The sequence below is a fragment of the Oreochromis niloticus genome, linkage group LG12 (assembly GCF_001858045.2).
Source record: "Oreochromis niloticus isolate F11D_XX linkage group LG12, O_niloticus_UMD_NMBU, whole genome shotgun sequence".
Lineage (NCBI taxonomy): Eukaryota > Metazoa > Chordata > Actinopteri > Cichliformes > Cichlidae > Oreochromis > Oreochromis niloticus.
Window position 1 is genome coordinate 27,515,737 of NC_031977.2, and position 20,534 is coordinate 27,536,270.

Sequence of the window (20,534 nt, forward strand, 5' to 3'; positions counted from 1 at the left end):
AAAAAAACCCTGAACACTGTTTTATGTACTTTTGAAATTCTTCCTATGGAACTGGAAAGAGTACTATGATCAATATTTACATATATAAAGCGACACAGTGGTTGCTTTAATTAAATAGTTTGAAAGAAATATAAGAATTAAATGTATGAGTTTCTCTTTCCAGTATTACCTGATATGATATTCTATTATATTATATGATATACTACAGTATTGTTTGGACTGGTCATGTTGATGGTCGTTAAAACACGATGCTTTGATGTGTTTTACGTGCATAAAGGCAAGCATAGGTTAAGTAGTTATAGGTGCACAGATGCTAAAAACAGGTCATTTTGTGGGTCATAAGAACCTTGAAGGACCTAATATGTATCTGTGGGTCAAGTTTGGTTGATCAACTCCTGAGCTTGTAGGACAAGTTGGCAGACAGAGAAAGAAATACTTGTACAAAGATTTTAAATATTATAGTTCTTCAAACCAATTCCTGTTGCTGTGAGGAACAATTTGATGTTATGGAAAGATAACAGCGCTTTGGTGAGTGAGATAAAAATGCAAAACACACAAAGGGATCTAGTCTGAGCATTTAATGTAACATTACATAGTTATATAATAATTTCAGGGCAACAAATACTGCAAAGAACAAAATAAAAACAAAATGCCACAGACTTTCAGACTGCATAGATGGCTCTCAGGATTCTTTTTTGTATCTAAATATCTATAAACGCAGATGAATACAGTAAAACAAGTTATATAGCCTAAAATACTGACTGGGCAATGCCACCTTTATTGTCTATTGTTACTTCAATAAATCAATCCCCTTAACTAATTTTAAACAGCAACTATTAACTTTCTTCATTAGTTAAACAACACGCAAGTTTGATAAAGACATAAACATGTTGTACCTTTAGATCCAGCATCATGTATCTTAACTCTTTTTCTCTACAGTAGACATGACAAGAGGTTATCTAAAATCAGCCCTTGCTATTTGCTATATATATCTGTAATAGTACATTTGCATGTCAGTATACAATAAGTGAAGAGAAGAGAAGAAGAGAAGAGAAAAGCTAAAAAAAAAAATAAGCAAACAATACTGTAACTACTGTAAGTATTTCAGTTTTGTTGTTTCTACCATTTGTTAACAGGGAAACTGTAACGCTGATACAGTAAAAGGCTTTCTTCACTGTGTTACCTTAAAGTAGAAACATACACATGTAACTAATGAATGCTAGGCTGGCCTGAGCTATGTAGAGCAGCCTCAGAATAAAAACAATAAAGCCAGATATAAATATGTTGTAATTATCAAATTCATGTTGAGGGTTTCAGTGCTTTCAAAAGTTCCACAAAGCATCTCATTCACAATTACAGCAGAAATACACTGAGAGACAGCCTGCTGTTAAATGATATAATGGATCAATAATCAGGAGCAGTAAGCTAAACAGTCACTTTTTGTAATGAGAAACACCAAACATAGTCTGACTCTAATTCCTAAACTTTTAACTGGGAACATTTCAATCCAATCACCTTGTGTCACACTGAACTGTGCACACTTTTGCTCCTCGCTAAACAAAATAAAATATCTCCAAACATCAGCTGGAGTTGTATGAAATTGTGATGGGTATTTCGCAACACTGTTACTGGATACTTTTACCTTTGGACTTTAACAAACAAACAACACCAACACAAAAAAGCAATAAAATTACAAAACAAATATTCATGAGCTGTCGCAAAGAACACGTACAGTTGCATACGAATATTCAGGCACACAGAGGAAAATGGCGTATATTGTTACAATTAGAGATAATTTCTTTAGTACAGACACTGTGGCATATGCATGTCTTCTTGTAAAGGCTCATCTCTTTAGGAACTCTAGGCCTTGGAAGCCAGCTGAAGCAGCAAGTGGTATTAGTTAGCCAGCTGAAATTTGACCAGCTGATAAATACTGTGAACAGACTTGTAAAAAGAATTTATATGATGCAATATACGTATAATACGATACAATGGATATAAAGACATGAAGGCACTTCAAGCATGAAAATCTACTATTCCAAACCCTTATGTGTTTGAAAAGGAGCTGCAGGAAGGTTTTGCTGACACGTGGGTGAATGAGCATCATGCATCACTGAGACCTAATATGCCAACATGGTCCTGACGTGCACCCTCATCACAAAAGTCAACATCTACAGAAGTCATGTGGTGACTGGGTCAAGAAATCAAAACTGGGTTTTAGCAGCTATAGTCACCAAAGACGTGTTTGGAGACAAGGAGGAGCAGCTTTTGATATATCAGACCCCCACAACCAATCTGCAAGGTAGCGTGGGGAAAAAACAAATCATAAATCCCTTTTACAGTCCCCTCTAAAAATCCGCTGTGACTACGCCTTGTGTCAATGGAGCAGCCGAATGTAGTTTTCGATAAGTGGGACTTTTCTATCTGTGCTTAACGAATGAGTGTGTCATGACCCATTTGTGCCCACAGCTGATGGTTCTGCCTTATCTGTGTATCCCCTAAACAGGTTAATGCTTTTTATAAGGTCCTAACACTTATTATCAAATGTAAGCATTGAAGTATAAGATTGAGGTGTAATTAAATATTCCTGGTTTGTTTTAGTCTTGAAGGGAAAAACTGAAACTCTATATTGTATAATTTGCATATACAAACACTTAGTCAAACGAATGCAGCCTTAGATACTGTATCAAGCTCGATGCATAAAAGAATAATTTCACATAATTGCTGCACACAAAATTATAAAATTATTGCCTGTGCAGATTTTCTGTGCGCTGTTTCTTTTACAGATAGTCTGGCAAACGTCTGGCTTCACACATGGACTTGCAAGAATACGGTTGCTCGCCCGTGTGTTTTTTTCATGTGAACCAACAGACTAGAACGACTTCTAAGACATTTCCCGCATGTTTTGCAAGAAAAGGGCTTCTCACCTGTGTGGATTCTGACATGAGCATCCAGTATTGATTTCTGATTAAATCTTTTACCACAGATGTTACAAGAAAATGGCTTCTCGCCCGTGTGAGTTCTTTTATGGACGTTCAGTATTGACGCCTGGTTAAATCTCTTTCCACAAATGTTGCAAGAATACGGCCTCTCGCCTGTGTGGATTCGTTTATGAACTTTCAGTATGGATGTCTGATTGAATCTTTTACCACAGATGTTGCAAGAATATGGCCTCACGCCCGTGTGGATTCGCAGATGTCTGATTAATTTGGAATTAAATGGAAATGTTTTTCCACAAGTGTCACATTTGAAAGACTTTTTGCTTGCGTGTGCTTTACAGTAATTCATCAACATTGCAGGATTATGTATATGATTGCCTTTGTGACTTATTTTCTGTGGTTTTGTCTCTGCATTTCCAGTTGACATACAATCCTCAGGCTCGTCTTCTTTGTCAGGGCTTTTAGATAAATAGGAACTGTGAGAAAAGAGCTGGTGGTTCGTATTTAGCTCTGCTTCCTCTGAGGTTTTAATAGATATTTTGACTAAGGGCTGTTTTTCTGTTGCACTTACTAATTCACTCGGATTCAATCTCAAAGTCTGATCTTCAGTGTTGTCACCTTTCTCATAAGTAAGAGGCACAATGCAAGTATCAGTCTCCTGCTTCAGTACAAGATGCTCTCTGTCCTGACTAGTGCAGAATTCCTCTTTAACCTCTTGATCCAACCTGGGGTTCCTCTCCTGGAAAATGGGCTGCTGGTCAGAGGCAAGAACCTCCTCCTCTTTACAGGCAAGTTGATGTGGGAGCTCTGGAGGGATAAGTGAAACAAACAAACAAACAAACAAACAAACAAACAAAAAGTTACACACTGACAGAAACTAGACAGATTTTGCTAACCACCTAAAAAGTTCATAAATATTCCATATACTGGTGTGTGTAATCCAATCTCAGTAACAGAAAAAAAAAGTAAAATAAAGAAAACTAACCAATAAAACATGTTTGAGGTGGAAGGGATTTGATACAAATAAATAACATTGCAGTTGCCGCTCAATTTCATGTTGCCAAATCTGATATTTTAAACAATGTTGTAGAATAAACTTCAGATTTTCTTCCGCTTTGACTGATCAAAAAACTAAAAACATTTAAGAATTGAAAAAACTGCTTAGCAAACACCGACTCCCACTTTTTCTCTCACACTGATAAAGATTATAGACTGAGTTCGGTTCGACACGTGCTGTGGTAATAGAGGCACGTCCATATTCCCATCATCACAATCCTGTTGGGATAAAGAAAACAAACTAATAGGACTTTAAACGAACAGGATCTAATATAAGTATAAAGCCTCCTTTACTTAAATGCAAATTATATCGAACGTGCAATTAAGGTGTTGCGGACCTATCCTGGGTAACTTCACCGCAGGTTTCCAGGCGATGTCCAGCAGCTTGCGCTGACGGCTGATCTCTTCTTCGTACTCGAGGATAGTTTTTTCAAAAGCGCTGAATATTTCTTCAGCAGCAGCAGCTAGTCGCTCGTTGAAAAACTGTCTAAAATGCTGAACTGAAGGCATTATTGCCTTGTTACATATATATTGTTCCCACGCACAAGTCAATGTTTACGCCACCAGCCCAGTTTCTGTGTTTACTTCCGCTCGGTGTCACACTTTAAGATCCGGCTTTGGAAGCGAGTTCACCCTTTCACTCCTTTCCCTCCCCCAGTAGTTGATCGCTTTCACGGGGACTTTTAGTTATTTTTTCTGCGCTGCCGTAATTATATTATGTATCTTTAAGGCACTTGGCACGAGGTAGTTTCGTTTAAAATGTAACGGTGGAGATGCCTGAGCATCCACTCAAAGCAAATATCCCATCAGTAGTGCTCTTTCCGAGCATGAATTCATACTACTGCTGTCTGATTGCCACTGATCTTTTCAGCCTTCCACGTTACTTCCACTGGCTCGTACAGTGTTCCGACACTGAAAGTCAGGCAGCTCTTCGTTCCGCCTTGACTTGTTGTCTTTTCATTTAGCAAGAAGGCTGTGCATCTACTATGAATGATCTTACTCCGCTTTTGGTATATAGTCTACTTTAAATATGACCAATATGCGTAGTACTAACATTAAATTCCAAAAAATAAATGCTAACGCCCAAAAAAAGTATTTTCAAAGACTTTTGAAAGTCTTAACACAAAGCCCGTTCCTCTGCTTCCAGGGGGAAGTATTTCGAGACGGAACTACGTCCTGTAGCAAAGGCTAACTTACGCTAAGCTAACGAGGGGTAGTTGTTGTGGTGAAGGGGGATACGAGATAAACAAAGATAAAACTGTTACGTTTGGTTTTAGCTCCGATCTAGTTTCATCTCGGTTTCGGTATATGTTTGGTAACTTCCACAGAATCTAAATGGGTGCACACTACTGTGCCATTTGTAGACAAACAACATTCAACGGGAAGGGACACATTTTCGGAAAAACTCATCAAAGTAGACTCAGAGTGGTTCTCCTTAAATTCACAGAAAAGGTATGCAGATCATAGATTTTTTTTAACTGATATTTGATATTGAGAGTAGTCTGTGTTTTGTCCAGCATGATCAAACCCTGGTAGAAACGATAGAGGCAAACTGTTGTTAAAATCCTAGATTGAACTGTTTTCCTTCTGTGTAACATTAAAAACTATGATTCCCAAGTTGTGTAGCGAAATATTGTGAGTCCATTATCTTCTTTATTATATGTATATGAGGTGCGTCAGTATTCATGATAATCATGACTTTAATACCACCAGCACGCCATGCGCAATGTCCCCTGCTTCTGATTAAGTAGCTTGAGATCATCCTTTAATATCTAATGGACGATACAACTTAAATAACTTTAAAGCATCATTATTGTTGTTATTATTATTATTATTATATTTTTCTGATTGTGTATTATATATTTTAACAATTTGTTTTTACTCGATATACAACATCTGTATATATCATTATAATATTACTGTTATATTTCTATGAAATCAGACATTAATATAGTCTGATTTATTATCATGTATATTACATATATTTTTCTTTATCAGTAAAAATTCAGACTCGTTCCCTGAAACAATGTATGTGAACAAATATTTAAACAGTTCATGTATATATGTCCTCAAATAATGTAATGTGCATACTTGCATGGTATGTCTTTGCATGTCAGTAATTTTTGTCTGTTTCATTTGTATATACGCTGTAGTTGGAGATTTGCACATGTTAGTAGCAGTTGTTTGGGGATTTTCTTGTTATTTATTCCTGTCCTTTTTACCAGTGAAACAAATACATCCTCATTATAAAGTTGTTTTCAAGTCTTTTAGAGTTTTATCACATTATCTTGTATTTAGCCAATGCAGCCTTGATCTGAAACAACACAAAAACAACAGATAAACACTGACATACTGCCATTAGTAAATGTCATCTTATTTAGAGATGGGAGTCAACAAGGCCAATCTGAGCTGTTTAAACTTCCTCTGTGAACTACTGTCAGCTTTTCCTGAATCAGCTCTTTTAGTTCTTTTGTTTTGTAAACATATATATAAATGTATAACCCTATATAATTCAACAGCACCACAAACTACACTCTCCAAACTGATCATATATATATTTTTATTTTATTTTAATGAAAGTAATATTTAAATACAACAGTAGAGTTGTGTGAAACTGTTTTAGCTCCAATCAGAGTCTAACTTTGTCAGTTTTCTATGTCTGTTTCATCCACTGTCTCCCAGGTGAAGGAAGCTCGTCGAACACTTAAGAAACCCCAAGTAGAAAAGTTTGATTGCACCCAGCACAAGCAGACATTCTGGTGCTACTGCTGTGGGTGTGAAATTGAGAAAAACGTTACAGACGGCAACATGACTGTCCTTTATGGAGGCCTGTTAGAACACATGGCCACGTGAGTCTTACTTATAAGGTTTTATTCACTGTATTTTGTTTTGTCTGGAACCATTTTGATTGCCTTTGATTGCTCAGATTGCTTCAATTTCCTTTGTTGTTTTAAAGCAATCCATGTCTGGAAAAGTGTTTTAACACAGTTTCAAAAAACAGTTTTGTTCATATAAACTGCATTTAAATGTGTATTACTTAACTGTCTGTGTATACACATGCTGTTGTAAACAAGAAGGATAGGGTTAGTTGCTTACGTGTGATGAAACAGGAAAGATCCTTAAGTGACTGATAAGACACAATCAGGAAGAAAACGCTGACGCCTGAATTACTGTTTCCATTTCTTCCTGTTTATGTGCCAACTTGCAAGTTGAGTTTTTAAAATATCTTTAAGATGTTTCCCAAACCTACACGTGCAACAAAAATATGTAATATGTCCGGAGGTCACCAAGACCCATTTGACCACGAAAGATACATTTCTCAAACATTTGCTGAATTAATATAGTACACCCGCTTTATTTTTTCATATAAATTTATATGAGAGTGTATTTAAAGTTTTTCAACTATATTTGATTTCAGCCCAGAACACAGGAAGAAAACACACAAGTTCTGGTGGGATAATAAAGCTGACCCGAAGTTTAGAGACAAAGTCATCGTCACAGAAGAGGAAACGGAAAGGTAGACCTACTGAGCCAAAAGAATTCAGACATTATTAAAGTTTGTTTGCAAAATTATTGACTGTTCTGTATTTTTCTTTAGGTTTAAAGCTGAGGTGGCAAAGGCATTGGAATCATTTGTGGAGAAGGAGGATGAATACATTAAACAGGTATTGTGACATTGTTTTTAAATGAACTCTACATATAGCGTGCTGTTTTTGGAGTAGTGAAGCACAGTGTTGATAAATGCTAATATAGTTACATATATAGAGGTGAATTAAATTTTCAGTTCAATTTATTGCTAATTTAGCCAGCATCTCAACATCTGAAAGTCAGCTCTGAAATGCAGATGTAGTTACTTAGAGACTGTTTTCATCCATAGAGTTGTTTTTTCAGCATTATTAGTGTCTTAAAGAATGGTACATTATCCAGGTTTGAAATATTTTGTTGGTAATTATTTTTTGTTTTCTCTCTTTTTTTGTGACTGCAGCATGCTGAGCATATACGAGCCCAGGAAAAGCATCGCCAGGAGGTCTTACAGTCGCTTTTAGAGGTTTGTTTTCCAACGATGCAGTGGCAGTATCCATCACTGTGGCATTAACTGTTGTTTGTTTGCATGTAAGATTGCAAATTCCTTCAGCTAAATTCTTCAGCTAAATAATTGTAAGCTCCTGTTTAACTCTTAAAGAATAGTGTGGCTGGTTAACCTTTTGGTAAGAAGAAGGGCACGAGGTTTATGTTAACATTTTGGGTAATGTTGTGTGTAAGGATTGTGATGATAAAAGCTGAGATGAAACATGATTAGGTGTCAGACTTCCTCTGTGAACCACTGTTGGCTTTTCCTGAATCAATATCAGCGTGATGCAGAACCTGAGTTGTTGAACGGACCCAACGGCACAGACTCGTCTGTAGAGAACTCTGTCAGGTAAACCATTGTCTCATCTGCAACACTGTAGCTATTCTACACTCTCACCAGTCTCACTTCAAATGACTTGTGTTTTTGTTTGGGTATCACCTTCTCCTTTGGGCAACAGCTCACAGTTTATGTGTCAAGGATCAGACCAGCAGGCGGGGAGCAGCTTTGTCGACTCGATGGGTGAAATGCCGTGGACTCCAGCAGGACACGGCCTGACATTCATAGGTTATCAGGTAGACTGGCAGCTTTTATTCAGAAAGTATTCACTCATCTATACATTTATATATGCAATGTTATCTTATCATACAAATGCAATGACCTCACATGAACGCTTGTTTTCTCTCATACAGGATTCATCGAACAGTGGAAACGTTCATACAGGTACTGTGATGTATTTGAGGTGGTGGTGAAAAAAATACATATATGTGGTTGTGCAAAACAACTGCTTTTGAGAGATACGCAGAACTTTTACTGTTCCTACTATTTATAAAATGAATACATATAAATTCAGTATATATACTCACTGGGCACATTATTAGATTCTCATGCTAGTACCTTAATTCCTGGTAGAATAGATTCAACAAGGTCCTGGAAAGATTACTCAGACATTTTGGTCCATATTGACATGATATCTTGTGATCTTGTCCCCAAACTTGTACATCAGACATCTGCTTAGTCATATTGCACGATGGATTAAAAATAAGTGCTTAATGATGTTGACCTGACTGCAATGTGTATCAGTGGACAAACCTTGGTTTCTGTTAAGCTAATACATTGTTTACTGGTTTCCTGTTGTGTTTTTCAACCTTTCTGAAGCTTCTGCATGAAACTCTTTTGTCTGCTTGATGAAGCATTTTAACCTGTGTGTGCTGTAGGTGCTGTCCCTCCTTGGCTCCAAGATGATCCTGTAGAAGGGACCTCCAGAACTGCTGCAGAGCCAGAGATTGGCCCATCAATCCACGAGTTCCTCAAACATAGTAAGGAGGATGCTATCATCAAATGACATGTAGCAGTGTCAAGCATTTGTTGCATCACTGTCATTTATAACTAGCATTTTCGTAAACACTACAGCTACAATCATGAAGCTGCTGTTGCTGGAGTTAGTCTGAGGGATTCAAAATAACATATCCACATAGACTTGTATAAAACCAGTTAAAAAAATCTCACTGTAATGGGAGTATAATGACATCTCTCTTTTGGCAGAGGAGCAAGAGAAGCTGAGGAAGCTTCCTCCGAACAGAGTGGGGGCCAACTTCGATCACAGCTCACATACAGACGCCAACTGGCTTCCTTCCTTTGGTAGAGTGTGGAACAGCGGTCGACGCTGGCAGTCCAGGTTAGTTGACAAAGCTCTTCATTGCACCTGGTCTCCATATATGGTGTTTTGGGACATGTTTGGGCAGACGAATGACTACAGAGACAGGAGAAAATATCATTCACATATTTTCAGTGTTTTATGTTTGTCTGCACTGCTAGCCAGTAGGCCACATGATCATCAATGTGTCTAAAATCTATGGTACCAACAGTGTTTATATTTGTGTTACATTTGCTTTCATGGGGATGAAATCATGCGATCACTTTTTAAATGTTAAAGATCTCATCAACACAAGGGAAATTTAGCCCTCCTGTTTAGATTCATACAGAAGACCATAATATTGTTTAATATCCACCGGATTCTTGACTGCAAGAGGCTGATGCGTTAAACGTTTTAAAGTATGACAGTCACATGCCAAAATGACCGGTGATGTAGGAAAAGCTGAGCTTCAGTGGACGTCATCTTATCATTGTTGTACTGTAGAAGATGACTTGAATACTAACGCCATTTACTGCAAGTCAGACAATACTAAGTTTTGTTTCTGCATTTTATATTTAGTGTGTAATTTTGTATTTTATCGCCTGGAAACTCAGGAAAGCTGCAAAAAAAGCCTGAGACAGTTTAGCACTTTACTGCTGAGCCAAATTTGTCTATATAGGTTTTTTTTTTCTGTTTTCCCTGTTGTTTGAGATTCAACTCAGTAAATTAGCTTCTCTTGTCAATGCATGTGAATATTTTTTTGTTTTTCCCACAACAGGCACCAGTTCAGGCAAGAGGAAGGGCAGAAGCACAGACAGAAGAGGAGGAGGGAACATGGCACAGAAGGGTCAAAGAAGATAAAAACAACTGATCAGCTGAACACTTAAAATTTAGCATGGCGTGTGAGAATAGAGAAGTGATAGTGATGTATATAGTGTGTGACTTGTTATTTATGGTTATACTGAGTGTTTAAGGAGCTGGACTGGAAATGTTTAGGTTGATAAGACACCTGTACATGCATGGCAGTACATGTAATTGTATTTAAACATCTTTACAAAAACCCAAATTTCAAGTATTGCTGTAAAGACATTAATTTTGTATTATAAATATTGGCTATTCTTTATTAAAGAAAAGTAAGCTCTGTTTCTTGTTTTATTTTTTAATAAAAAATAAGCTGCATGTTGCACTTATAGTATAAGTCGGGACATTGAAAGCAACTGGTGCTTATTTAATCAACTGTAAAGACTTTAATCAAGTCCTGGTTTCTGATCAGCAGTTTGCTTATGCTTAGATCTGAGGGCAATACGACTGTTACAGCAAGTAAACAGAAGGGGGCGCAAGGAGCTAAACTAAAAAGCACCTTTGTGTGCCAAGATAAATCTAACACAGGCATGGTGCAGTTTGTCATTCTTAATGATATGGTTCTTTTCTGTCTTTATGTGACAGGAAAACGTATGTGATTAAATACTACTGTGCTTTTTGAAGCAATGCAACTGTGAAAAATAATAACAGCTGTTTTTACCAAATAATAAGGTTTCATTTCCTTTTTCAGAGAATGAATTACTGGAAAATGTTTGCAGACACCACATGCAAATTTTGTCGCTTTTGGATAAATATCTTTAAAAAAATCTGTCATGACTCCACCTTTGTGGTCCCACGGCCAAAACTAAAAATAACCATGCACCAAAAATATTCTGTTAATGGGAAATTTCAAAAAGAAGTGGAACAAATGATTGATACAGCAGCACTTCCTCTTGCAATGCATTATAAATACACCAATATTAAATATCATCTTTATTAACGCAGAACAGAGAGCACTGTGACGGTTTCATAACATGAGTTGTTATGTGGTTACCACCATAATACCCATCAAGTGTACGCTGGGTCTGAGAGTAATATATGAACAATAAGAAATCTCTATTGTGTGCCTGTGCATAAAGTTCAGATAACTTTCAAAGAAGATAGGAATGCTGATATGATACTCGGAAAAGGACATTTTCTCTTCGCCATACACAAAGGGGAGTAATCCACTTTTCCTCAACACATGTGATTATGTGGTATACGTTTTTTAAACTCATGCATTAATTATTTTTTGACAGATTAGAATTGTGTGGTAATTAAAATAAGAATAAATGACTCATTGACTGACTGATTTAGTAATTTTGAGTTTATTCAGAAACAGACACTGGGTTTATTACTAAGAGGTAAAGTACTAAGAAGTAACAGCCAAGAGCATTAAATTCAGTATCCTATATTCCAGGCACAGAGCTTAAACGCAGTTTTTTTTTTTTTTTTTTTTTTTATCTTTTTAGGCTGCATCGTCGTCACAGCACAGTATAATCAGGCCCCAGTGTACTCTGGGTAGATGGGCGTGGAGTTCAGTGCAGCTGCAAGGCAATATGGGGATACGACATGTTGCTGAGCTATTCTTAGCTCTGTGACAACATGGCTATAGCTGATTTAGAGCAAATGGAAGGAAAAGAAGGGGGTTACCTATAGTACTGTGAATTTAACCAGTGCATAAATACAAAAATAACTAAATAAATTACCACGCATCCGTGACAGTAATTATTAAAGTCTTATTTTTTAATTTTAATTTCCTGTCAAGTATTATTTTAAACATTAATCGATAAAACAACTGTCGGAGCTCCAGCACAAAAAGCTATCCTTGGCACTGAAGACTAGGAGGGAAGAAAATGCACGTGTACTGGGCGGCTCTTGAGGTAATCCTTAGGCCAATCAGAGAACAGTATTTTTGAATAAATCTGCATAGTTTAAAAAACTACAAATGATGATTGGTTAAGGGGAATCCAAGCGGCGAATCGCTTAAATGACAGGCGCTCAGCTGGTGAATAAGCCCCGCCTTTGGTATTTTTACACGCAAACCCCGGAAATCCTGTTACTTAAAGGGACAGAGGAGGAATTTAAGGCAAAGGTTGAAACACCGAAAACAGCTGGGAGTGCACGAAAAAGACTGGCACAGAGAGGAAGGGAGGTAGCTTTGTTAGCTAACAAACTATTTGGACTATAGAGTGAGAGGACTAGATTAAGACTGCTCGAATATTTTACCTATTTGATATACGGTTAATGTTGCTAACCTCTTTTAGCTTCGAAGTCGATTTTCGGCCCTTAACATCAGCTACCTAGAAACCGACAACGCAGCAGTCAACACGGCAGACAGATAGCAGAAAGGCCAAACTCCCAGACTACACGGACGTCACTTCAGACTGCCTGGCTGTGTTTGATGATCTGAGTCTATATTTTTCGTGAGGTGAGTAGACTTCGAAATATTGAAATTTGGCTGGTTACCTTCCCTTTAATCTTCTGCATTGTGTGTACTTTAAAGGTAGGGGTGTGTTGAAGTGAGTTAAGTTACATCTTTTGCATTGTGATCATGCATAGAGATTCCTTATCACAATTGTGAGTCTGGCAGAAGAATGAGCGAAATCCAGCCTGAGCCAGCTGATGACCTGACAGTAGCTTGCATGAGATAGGGGGCGTTCCCCTGCTTTGTCTGCCTTCCTCACACTTTCTTTATGTGTGTACAGTCTGCACTGGTTGGGGACAAAGTGCTAGAATTTCCCAATGAAATCCCAATGCATAAATCAAAATTTATAGTGTGCGTGGCATTAAAATGGTTATGAGATTAAATGGTTAAGATTTTTTTTTTTTTTTTTTTTTTTTTTTAATTATTGTAACTGCACACTGTGCTCCTGGGATTGTGCAAATGTGGGCCAGGCAAGAAGGAAGGATCAACCAGCAGCGGTATATCTGTGAGATTATGACTGTAGCTCAGCGGGTGGAGTGATGATGAACATTGTACAGCTAATAGGAGAGGGAATATAAGTGAGTGCAGTGGGTGTATTGTTCCCTTGGATTGCACTTGGGAGTTGCATTGCATCATGCATTGAAGAGAGTATTGATGATGGCACAGAACCTTTGTCACATGCATATGCAAAAAAAAAAAAAAAGAAGAAGAGGAAATAAATGTAAAAAATCAATGAGTCCTATATTGCACTGTTAATATGCTAGCTGCAGTGCACCATCTCTCATTGTCCTGACAAGCAGAGCATGAAGGCAATGACATACACATTAGGCATTTGTGTGCAGTCTCACACTGTATCATCTATATAGCTCACATGCATATGGGAAAACAGCAGCTGTCTTACATGTAGGTAAACTACAGATTTTTGCACACACATGCAGCACACACTGCAGCACCAAATACAGCTGCGGCTCATTCTTCTCCTTCTCTTGCTTGTCCATGCATTGCTCTGACAGCCACCCCCCACTATTCTGTCTGGGAGAAAGCAGTGGGCTTTTGTCCTCAGCTGAGTGTGACGTCATGCAGATCTTTGCTGTATCCAGCCCCGAAGGCAAGATGCATGTTGTTCAGCAGGCCTGGGTCTGGGCTTGTCCCATGCTTAAACACCTTTTACTTAAGTTCCCTCATGCTTAGGGCACACAAGGACAGTAAAAAAACACAAAATTAATTCAGTCTATTCAGGTGAAATAGAGAAACTTGGATAATCCTCTCACATTCCAAGAAAAGGAAGAGAGGGAGTGATCAAATACAAGAATGGATAAGTGTATCAACCTTCTTGCATGAAAAGAAAATAGCCAGAGGAAAGCCCCCACCGTGTTGTTGGGGGGTTTTTTCTGCTTCAAAATATATAACAACCAATACATTCAGCCAAATTAAATGAAATCAAATTGCATGTTTCTGTGCATACTAAGCAGGCAAGAACATTGAGTTAAGCAAGAGTAGGATCATGAGTAACAGTCTGTTTTCCGATGGTAGTTTGGAGGGCCACCAGTATCTATTTAAGCGAAGGGAATGATTGGTTCTGTCTGAAGAGAATAAAATAAAGTCCACAAAAACAACAATACAGACTTTTGCATACACTCTATCTTTGAGCAAATCAAAAATAACTTTTGTCTTATGGTGGTTTTCGTCTTTGATCGCAATTGTTCTTTAGCGTCTCTACCTGGCAGCAATTTGATTGTCTGTGTAAAAGTGGGGGTGGCTATTAAAAGCTTTGAGCAGATGAAGGCTTGTTGATGAAGGCTTGTTGTCAACCCTCCAGTGTGTCTCGGCAGGATTTGATGTCAGAGATTACAGATGATTGTGTGGGTTAGATCGAGTACTCAGCACTGCTCTGGGGCTATATTGATCTCTAGTGTGTATGTGTGACTGAGTGTGCCCAAGCACGACTGTGCTTTTATCCTTATGGGAGCTAAATTATGTCTATTGAATAACAATAAACAAAAAATACTAGGCATAAATGGTTAGCTTTAAGAAAAGAGGAATACAACAAATAAATTTAGATAATAAGTATGCACAAGAATTTGATGTAACTTTTTGTACTAAACCACAGAAACCAGTGATCAGCTGACGGGAACAGTGTTTCTCATGCAGGGAGATTACACAGTTGGGTCTTTTGAATGTTTTCTTTTCTGCAGTGCTACTTTGGGATTCTACTTAATATAATTAAAAAACAAAAAATCTATATGCAATGGACAAGATCAAAAACAAGGATGAAATCTCTGTGATCTCAGGTCGTCAGGTAGCACTGCACTGGTGGCACATATGACTTTGGAAATGACTGCATAGCCTTGGGAATACTTCTGACAACCACTATCAGTATAACATGATTCATCGCTACATCTGAAGTCAAAATTCTACCATGCAAAAGAAAACAATAATAATAATACATTTGATTTAAAATCACCTTTTAAATCAAATGTAAAGACACCCAAGAACACTTAACAATAGAATAAAACACAGGAAAATGTCAAAACAAAGAACAATAAAAAAAAATGTGCATAAACAAGATTTTCTCTGGGACTGACCTCATTTATAAGGGACTGACACAAAGTTTAAAACTATCCTGTGATTTTTATTAACCAAAGTATTCATTCTTTTTTAGAAGTCGGTCATTATTTTTCCCAAGGCTTAATAGGAGAGGCCACAGTTCAAAAGCCAGAGTCTGTAACAGTGTAGGAATCAATTAGTGCATATAGCCTGGGTGAGTTGCACATCTGTGAAGGTACCATTAATGCCATCCATATATCTCTTTCAGGGAAGGCCTTCAGTATTGCATAAAGATGATGTACAACCTCACTCAGAATGAGGAAACATTTTTGCTTTTAAATGTACAGCAGCTGGGCTCCTTATTTCCCAAACACTTACAAAGTGTTGTAAAAAGAAGAATTAATGCAGCAGAGTAGAGAAACATGCCTTTGCCCCAGCTTTGGAAATATCCATACCTGACTTTGTCCAGAGAGCATGTGTAAAAAGGACTTGGTACACACATTAACCAAACTTAGCTTCAATCTTACCATTAAAGGTCACACAGTCCTCCTAACAGTCTACCAGTAAGAGGAAGTGGTTGGTTCTCTTGCAATCATACAGTGTCCCTGTGTTTCTATTACTGTAGTTTTCAGAATAATCGATGTGGAGGTTATTGAAGAAAATGCCAAAGAATTCCATGATCCTTGGAACAAGTTAGCAATGTTACAATGGTGGTCAAGGATAGTCAGAACTGTGACAGCTTTGCAATAATGAAGACTCAGGAATTATAAACAGGTGAAGTGTATATTAAATGTTGCTCAAGTTGCTCAAACAGCCTAAAAGTGTTCACATGTTCCAATTTGCCTTCTTGTCAATCTAAGATGTTACTTTTGATTCCTCTTGTAAAGGGAAGATACTGCGTATTATGCTGGAGTGGCTTGAATGACAGATCTAAGGTTTCATTTACACTGGAAGCAGTTTGCAGTGATATGGTAGAGCAAAGTGAATTACATTCCACAACTTCAAGTAACTACGAGTGAAATAACTGCTGGTGATCAATATTAAAAATAAATAAATAAATAATCTCAAATACATGTATTTTTGTTATATCAAGCTGCTTCAGTGTCTGCTCTAAGTTAAGTATGTAACATCTTTTATAAATGACAGGCGTATACACAATTCTGTGTATAAGTGTGTTATATGGGTTTTATATGGGCATTCTAAATAACTCTATGCAAATAGACAAACCAAAAATTATTGTTGCAGTATGTACAGCTCTAGAAGAAACATAATGATGCATTCTAAAACTACCTTAAATAGTTGTCAATTAACTTCACAAAAAGTCTGTTAAGCAATAATGGGAATTCAAGATACTCAGTAGGTTTTTCGACACATGTTGGAGAATTACACAGTTCAGTTTTTGGCTTAGGGTAAACTCAAACGAACTCCATGATGTTGAGATCAGTGCTTAGGCCTTATCCATCTGTTACAGAACACTTTGTTTTTCTTGTCACTGAACATAGTTTTTATGACACTGGCTGCAGATTGAATTTGGATAAAGTCACAAGCTTCCATGATGGTATTGCATCATCTAAAGTACTTGAAGCGTTTGTAAATTACTCTAAGCTGTTCATCCCGCATTGCTGCTTGCTTGCTTTACATCTTAGAGGCTCAACCAAGACAAGCTCAAACTTTTGTTCCTTCTGAGGAAAATATCTCCTAACCTAGACCTTTTCAAGACCATTGACAACACAATTGTGTTGCCAAGTTTGATAAGTGACCTAGGAATGACCGTGGTATTGATAGATTGTTATGCTCTGCAAATATTGGTGTGACAGGCCACTCCTGTTGATGTATTTGCCTTCCTCCTCGCAATGGAGGTTGCTTAGGTGTCATCAGGCTTTCACAACTAATCTAGTAAAGTGTTGCCTTTTTGCTATTAAACCTCCCATGTTTCTCCATAGCACTTCTTTGTTCTTTACAAAGGCGTTCTGTTTCTGCCTATATCTAGTTGAAAACTCTAATGTTAACTTAAAGGGAAGCAAGGAAAACTGCTCCTTGTTACCACAAAGCTTATGTATTGTTCTGAGTTTTAACCATTTCACCCTCTTCTGTTCTCGGTCCAAGGTGGTGGAATGAGCTATTGGAATCAAAAGAGCTTTCACTGCAGGCAAAAATTCACCAATACTGACATTTTAAATCTTTTTCATTGTTGCATATGGCTCAAAGTGTCAAACTTGTCTTGATCTTTGACCCAAATATTATGAGGATTTAAATCGATGTTCTTCCACATAAGTAAAAAAGAAAGTTGCAAGGCACCAGTGAAACAGATTAATCATCTAAAACAGTCTGGCTGAGCTGGTCCTGTGCGGTATCGTTTTGAGCTGCTCCCCAGTATCCTCTGAAACATGAGGTGAGGCAATACAAAGAAGAACTGATTGAATCAGGATAGGATCCTATCCTGTCATCTGCAGCCACTGCTGAGCCTCATGAGGGTCTGAAGGAGAATAATGGATTTTGTTGCTGCTGTAGCTTACCTGCTCCAAGGTTTGATCTGTTGTGCATTCAGAGATACTCTTCTGTGTGTACTGGTTGTTATTTGAGTTATTGTTGCCCTATTACCTTGAAGCAATCTCCTCTGACCTCTGACATGAACAACAAATTTGTACCCACTGCTAGTCATTAGATATTCTCGCTTTTTCATCATTCTTTGTAAACCGTAGATGTGGCTGTGCTTGAAAATCCCAGTAGAAAATAGTTTCTGAAATAACAGAACAGCCTGTCTGGCACGAACAGCATCACCATATTATGAGTCACTTAAATCACCTTCCTTTCCCTTTCTGTTGCTCTATTTCAACTTTAACGGGTCATCTTGACCATGTCTTCATGCCCAACTGCCATAAAATATGCTTATAAGATATTTACATTAACAAGTAGCTGAACAGCTATACCTAAAGAAGTGGCCAACGAGTTATCATTTAGCATTTATAAATAAGTCGCCTTGAACAAAACATCTAAATGCATTGTATTAATGTAGTCTTTTCATACACTCTAGAATTAGTGAGTTAGTCTAGAATTAGTGAGTTAGACGTGTAATTCTGTGCATTATATTGGTCAGTTATGAGCTTTCCATTTTGTTCTTACTGTGTTGCCATTACTCAAGGGAACAAGTGTAGCATCAAAGCCCTTCATGTATGCATAGTACATACTCCCATCTGTCTTGTGGATTCTGGGTATGTAGGACACGCCTGACTTACATGAAATTTTACACTAAATGAAAAAAATGACTCCAAGGCAGCGACGCAGAGCCGATGTTTGCAGTATAGCTGTATAGTATAATTGGAAGTATGTAGGGTTTAATTTAAACAGTTTATTGTACATCACCTACCAAGTCTTAGGTCTTCCAACATTAAACAAATATCCACAATAGTGTATTTCCTACAGCCTTGAAAACATTATAGCACTTTGTGTTGTTTGTATTTCTAAAATAGGCCTATAAGTGATTATCTCTGACTTTGTGTACTAATGGTTTGGTTGTGTTGGTATGCCATGAAACAAATGTTCTGTCTGTATGTGTGTATTACTGGCTCACCTTGCATGTTTCACCAGAGCAAGTGAAAAAGCCTTTTTGTTTTCTCCATACTGCATTGATAGTAGTTCTGAGCAGGATCCCTTCTGTGTATAGCCTGATGCAACATGCGGAGGACAAGCAGCCACCAATTAGGCTGAAGTGGACACAGGAATTATAGCAAAGGAGAGAGCTGAGGAATGACGTGCAGTAAACTTGAGCCAGGAGTCAAACCGACGCAGCTTGTGACTTACTCAGCCATCAGGGTGCCTCTACTGTATGTTTGGTCAGTTTTCTATAGACACTCCTCTCCCACTGCCTGGTTTTCTTTGGCGATGGATAATGATCCTGATACAACTCTAATATGTCGCCATATTTTTACTTTGTGCCATAATATTCACAATATTTTTTTCCACTGCCCTGACTGCTTTATAATTCGAGTTAGTTTGTTTATTGGCCTGAGGAAAAAAAACATATTGCTCATAGTTCTGCTCATTTCTGCTCTACCTACATATTGTGTTTTTACAAAAAAGAAATTTGCTGCTTGCTATTTATAACACCACAGACCCGATGTACGCAAATAGTCAATGTAAAATGGATTTACAAGTGTGTCAGTGTAGAGAGATTATTTCTGAAATTATGCTAAAATGCTTTTTTGGAACCAGATCATGTTTATTTTTAATTAAAGTATCTTAGGGTGGGTGTAGCCTAAAACAGAGAGCAACAGTTATAGTGCCAAAGCTTCTCATTATTAAGTTCTGCTTAATAACCGCAAGTGCTTGTGTGGATGTGTGTTAAATGGATCTCAGGATTAACCCTAGTCAGACGTCACTCTCTACTTTACACTGAAACATCACCAACATTTAAGTTGATGAGACGTCCTGTGAATGTGTGTCTACCAACATGCTGTTATGCTTCTGAATTCAACATTTTTCTCTACGTTTGTAAGCTTTGCTGCTTGTGTTTTCCTTTTTATTCTGCTGTTGATTACACACTTCCTGGAAAAGGTGGGTGTCAATGACCTCTAAGTGCCATCGTAATCTTCTCAGCCGTCCGCTTTGGTTAGTAACCAGTTATCTGTTGGATTAACTGGTTAAATAGTGACAGTATGATTGTTGGATGAACTACATGGTATTTGTCCCCCCCCTCCTTTCACTGCCCAGATGGTACTACCAGTCAGAATGGTGCAACACCACCATGCTGTGTGAATTTCCTAAGCACGAAAGGCAAAAAATGAATTTGTTCATACTGAAAGAGGATGGACAGGAAAAAAGTACCCGAAGGCTAGGAGGAGGAGGAGGAGACAGAAACACACAGTCACACACATACATATTTCCTGTCCTGTGTGAATAGGCAACATATTTCTCTGGAACATTCCATCCTCTGAGCTGACCTAGCCTGTCACCAAGACTCAGGGTGCCACACTCCTCCCCATCATATTTTCCCCATCCACTCGATTTCTTTCCTTTCAT

At 37.8% G+C, this 20,534-nt stretch overlaps 3 protein-coding genes across 6 annotated transcripts in view; 2 read left to right on the forward strand and 1 right to left on the reverse strand.

Moving 5' to 3' along the window:
- Positions 1–563: 563 nt before the first annotated feature.
- LOC102080173 (zinc finger protein 568) lies at positions 564–4,877 on the reverse strand. Of its 2 annotated transcripts, none has more exons than XM_005459802.4 (2): positions 4,295–4,877; positions 564–3,746 (listed from the first exon to the last, which is right to left on the reverse strand). In XM_005459802.4, the coding sequence occupies exons 1-2, from the start codon at positions 4,503–4,505 to the stop codon at positions 2,809–2,811; spliced, it is 1,149 nt and encodes a 382-aa protein (XP_005459859.1). In that variant the 5' UTR covers positions 4,506–4,877; the 3' UTR covers positions 564–2,808. The 2 variants fall into 2 exon arrangements, with proteins under 2 accessions (XP_005459859.1, XP_005459860.1); XM_005459803.4 differs by having other exon boundaries at positions 4,334–4,872.
- Positions 4,878–5,177: 300 nt separating this feature from the next.
- cenatac (centrosomal AT-AC splicing factor) lies at positions 5,178–10,843 on the forward strand. The gene is made up of 11 exons (XM_005459804.4): positions 5,178–5,447; positions 6,678–6,844; positions 7,414–7,512; positions 7,594–7,660; positions 7,981–8,043; positions 8,348–8,415; positions 8,525–8,639; positions 8,757–8,787; positions 9,282–9,383; positions 9,610–9,742; positions 10,479–10,843. The coding sequence occupies exons 1-11, from the start codon at positions 5,331–5,333 to the stop codon at positions 10,585–10,587; spliced, it is 1,071 nt and encodes a 356-aa protein (XP_005459861.1). The 5' UTR covers positions 5,178–5,330; the 3' UTR covers positions 10,588–10,843.
- A 1,712-nt stretch (positions 10,844–12,555) lies between these two features.
- Positions 12,556–20,534, forward strand: part of atosb (atos homolog b) — a 28,490-nt gene continuing 20,511 nt past the window's right edge. For 2 of the 3 annotated variants that reach the window (XM_005459799.4, XM_005459798.4), the window contains exon 1: positions 12,570–12,971. The gene's annotated coding sequence lies outside the window, so the exon portion shown is untranslated. Of the gene's footprint in view, positions 12,972–20,534 lie in introns of all 3 variants that reach the window. The other variant, XM_019365583.2, reaches the window with a different exon arrangement.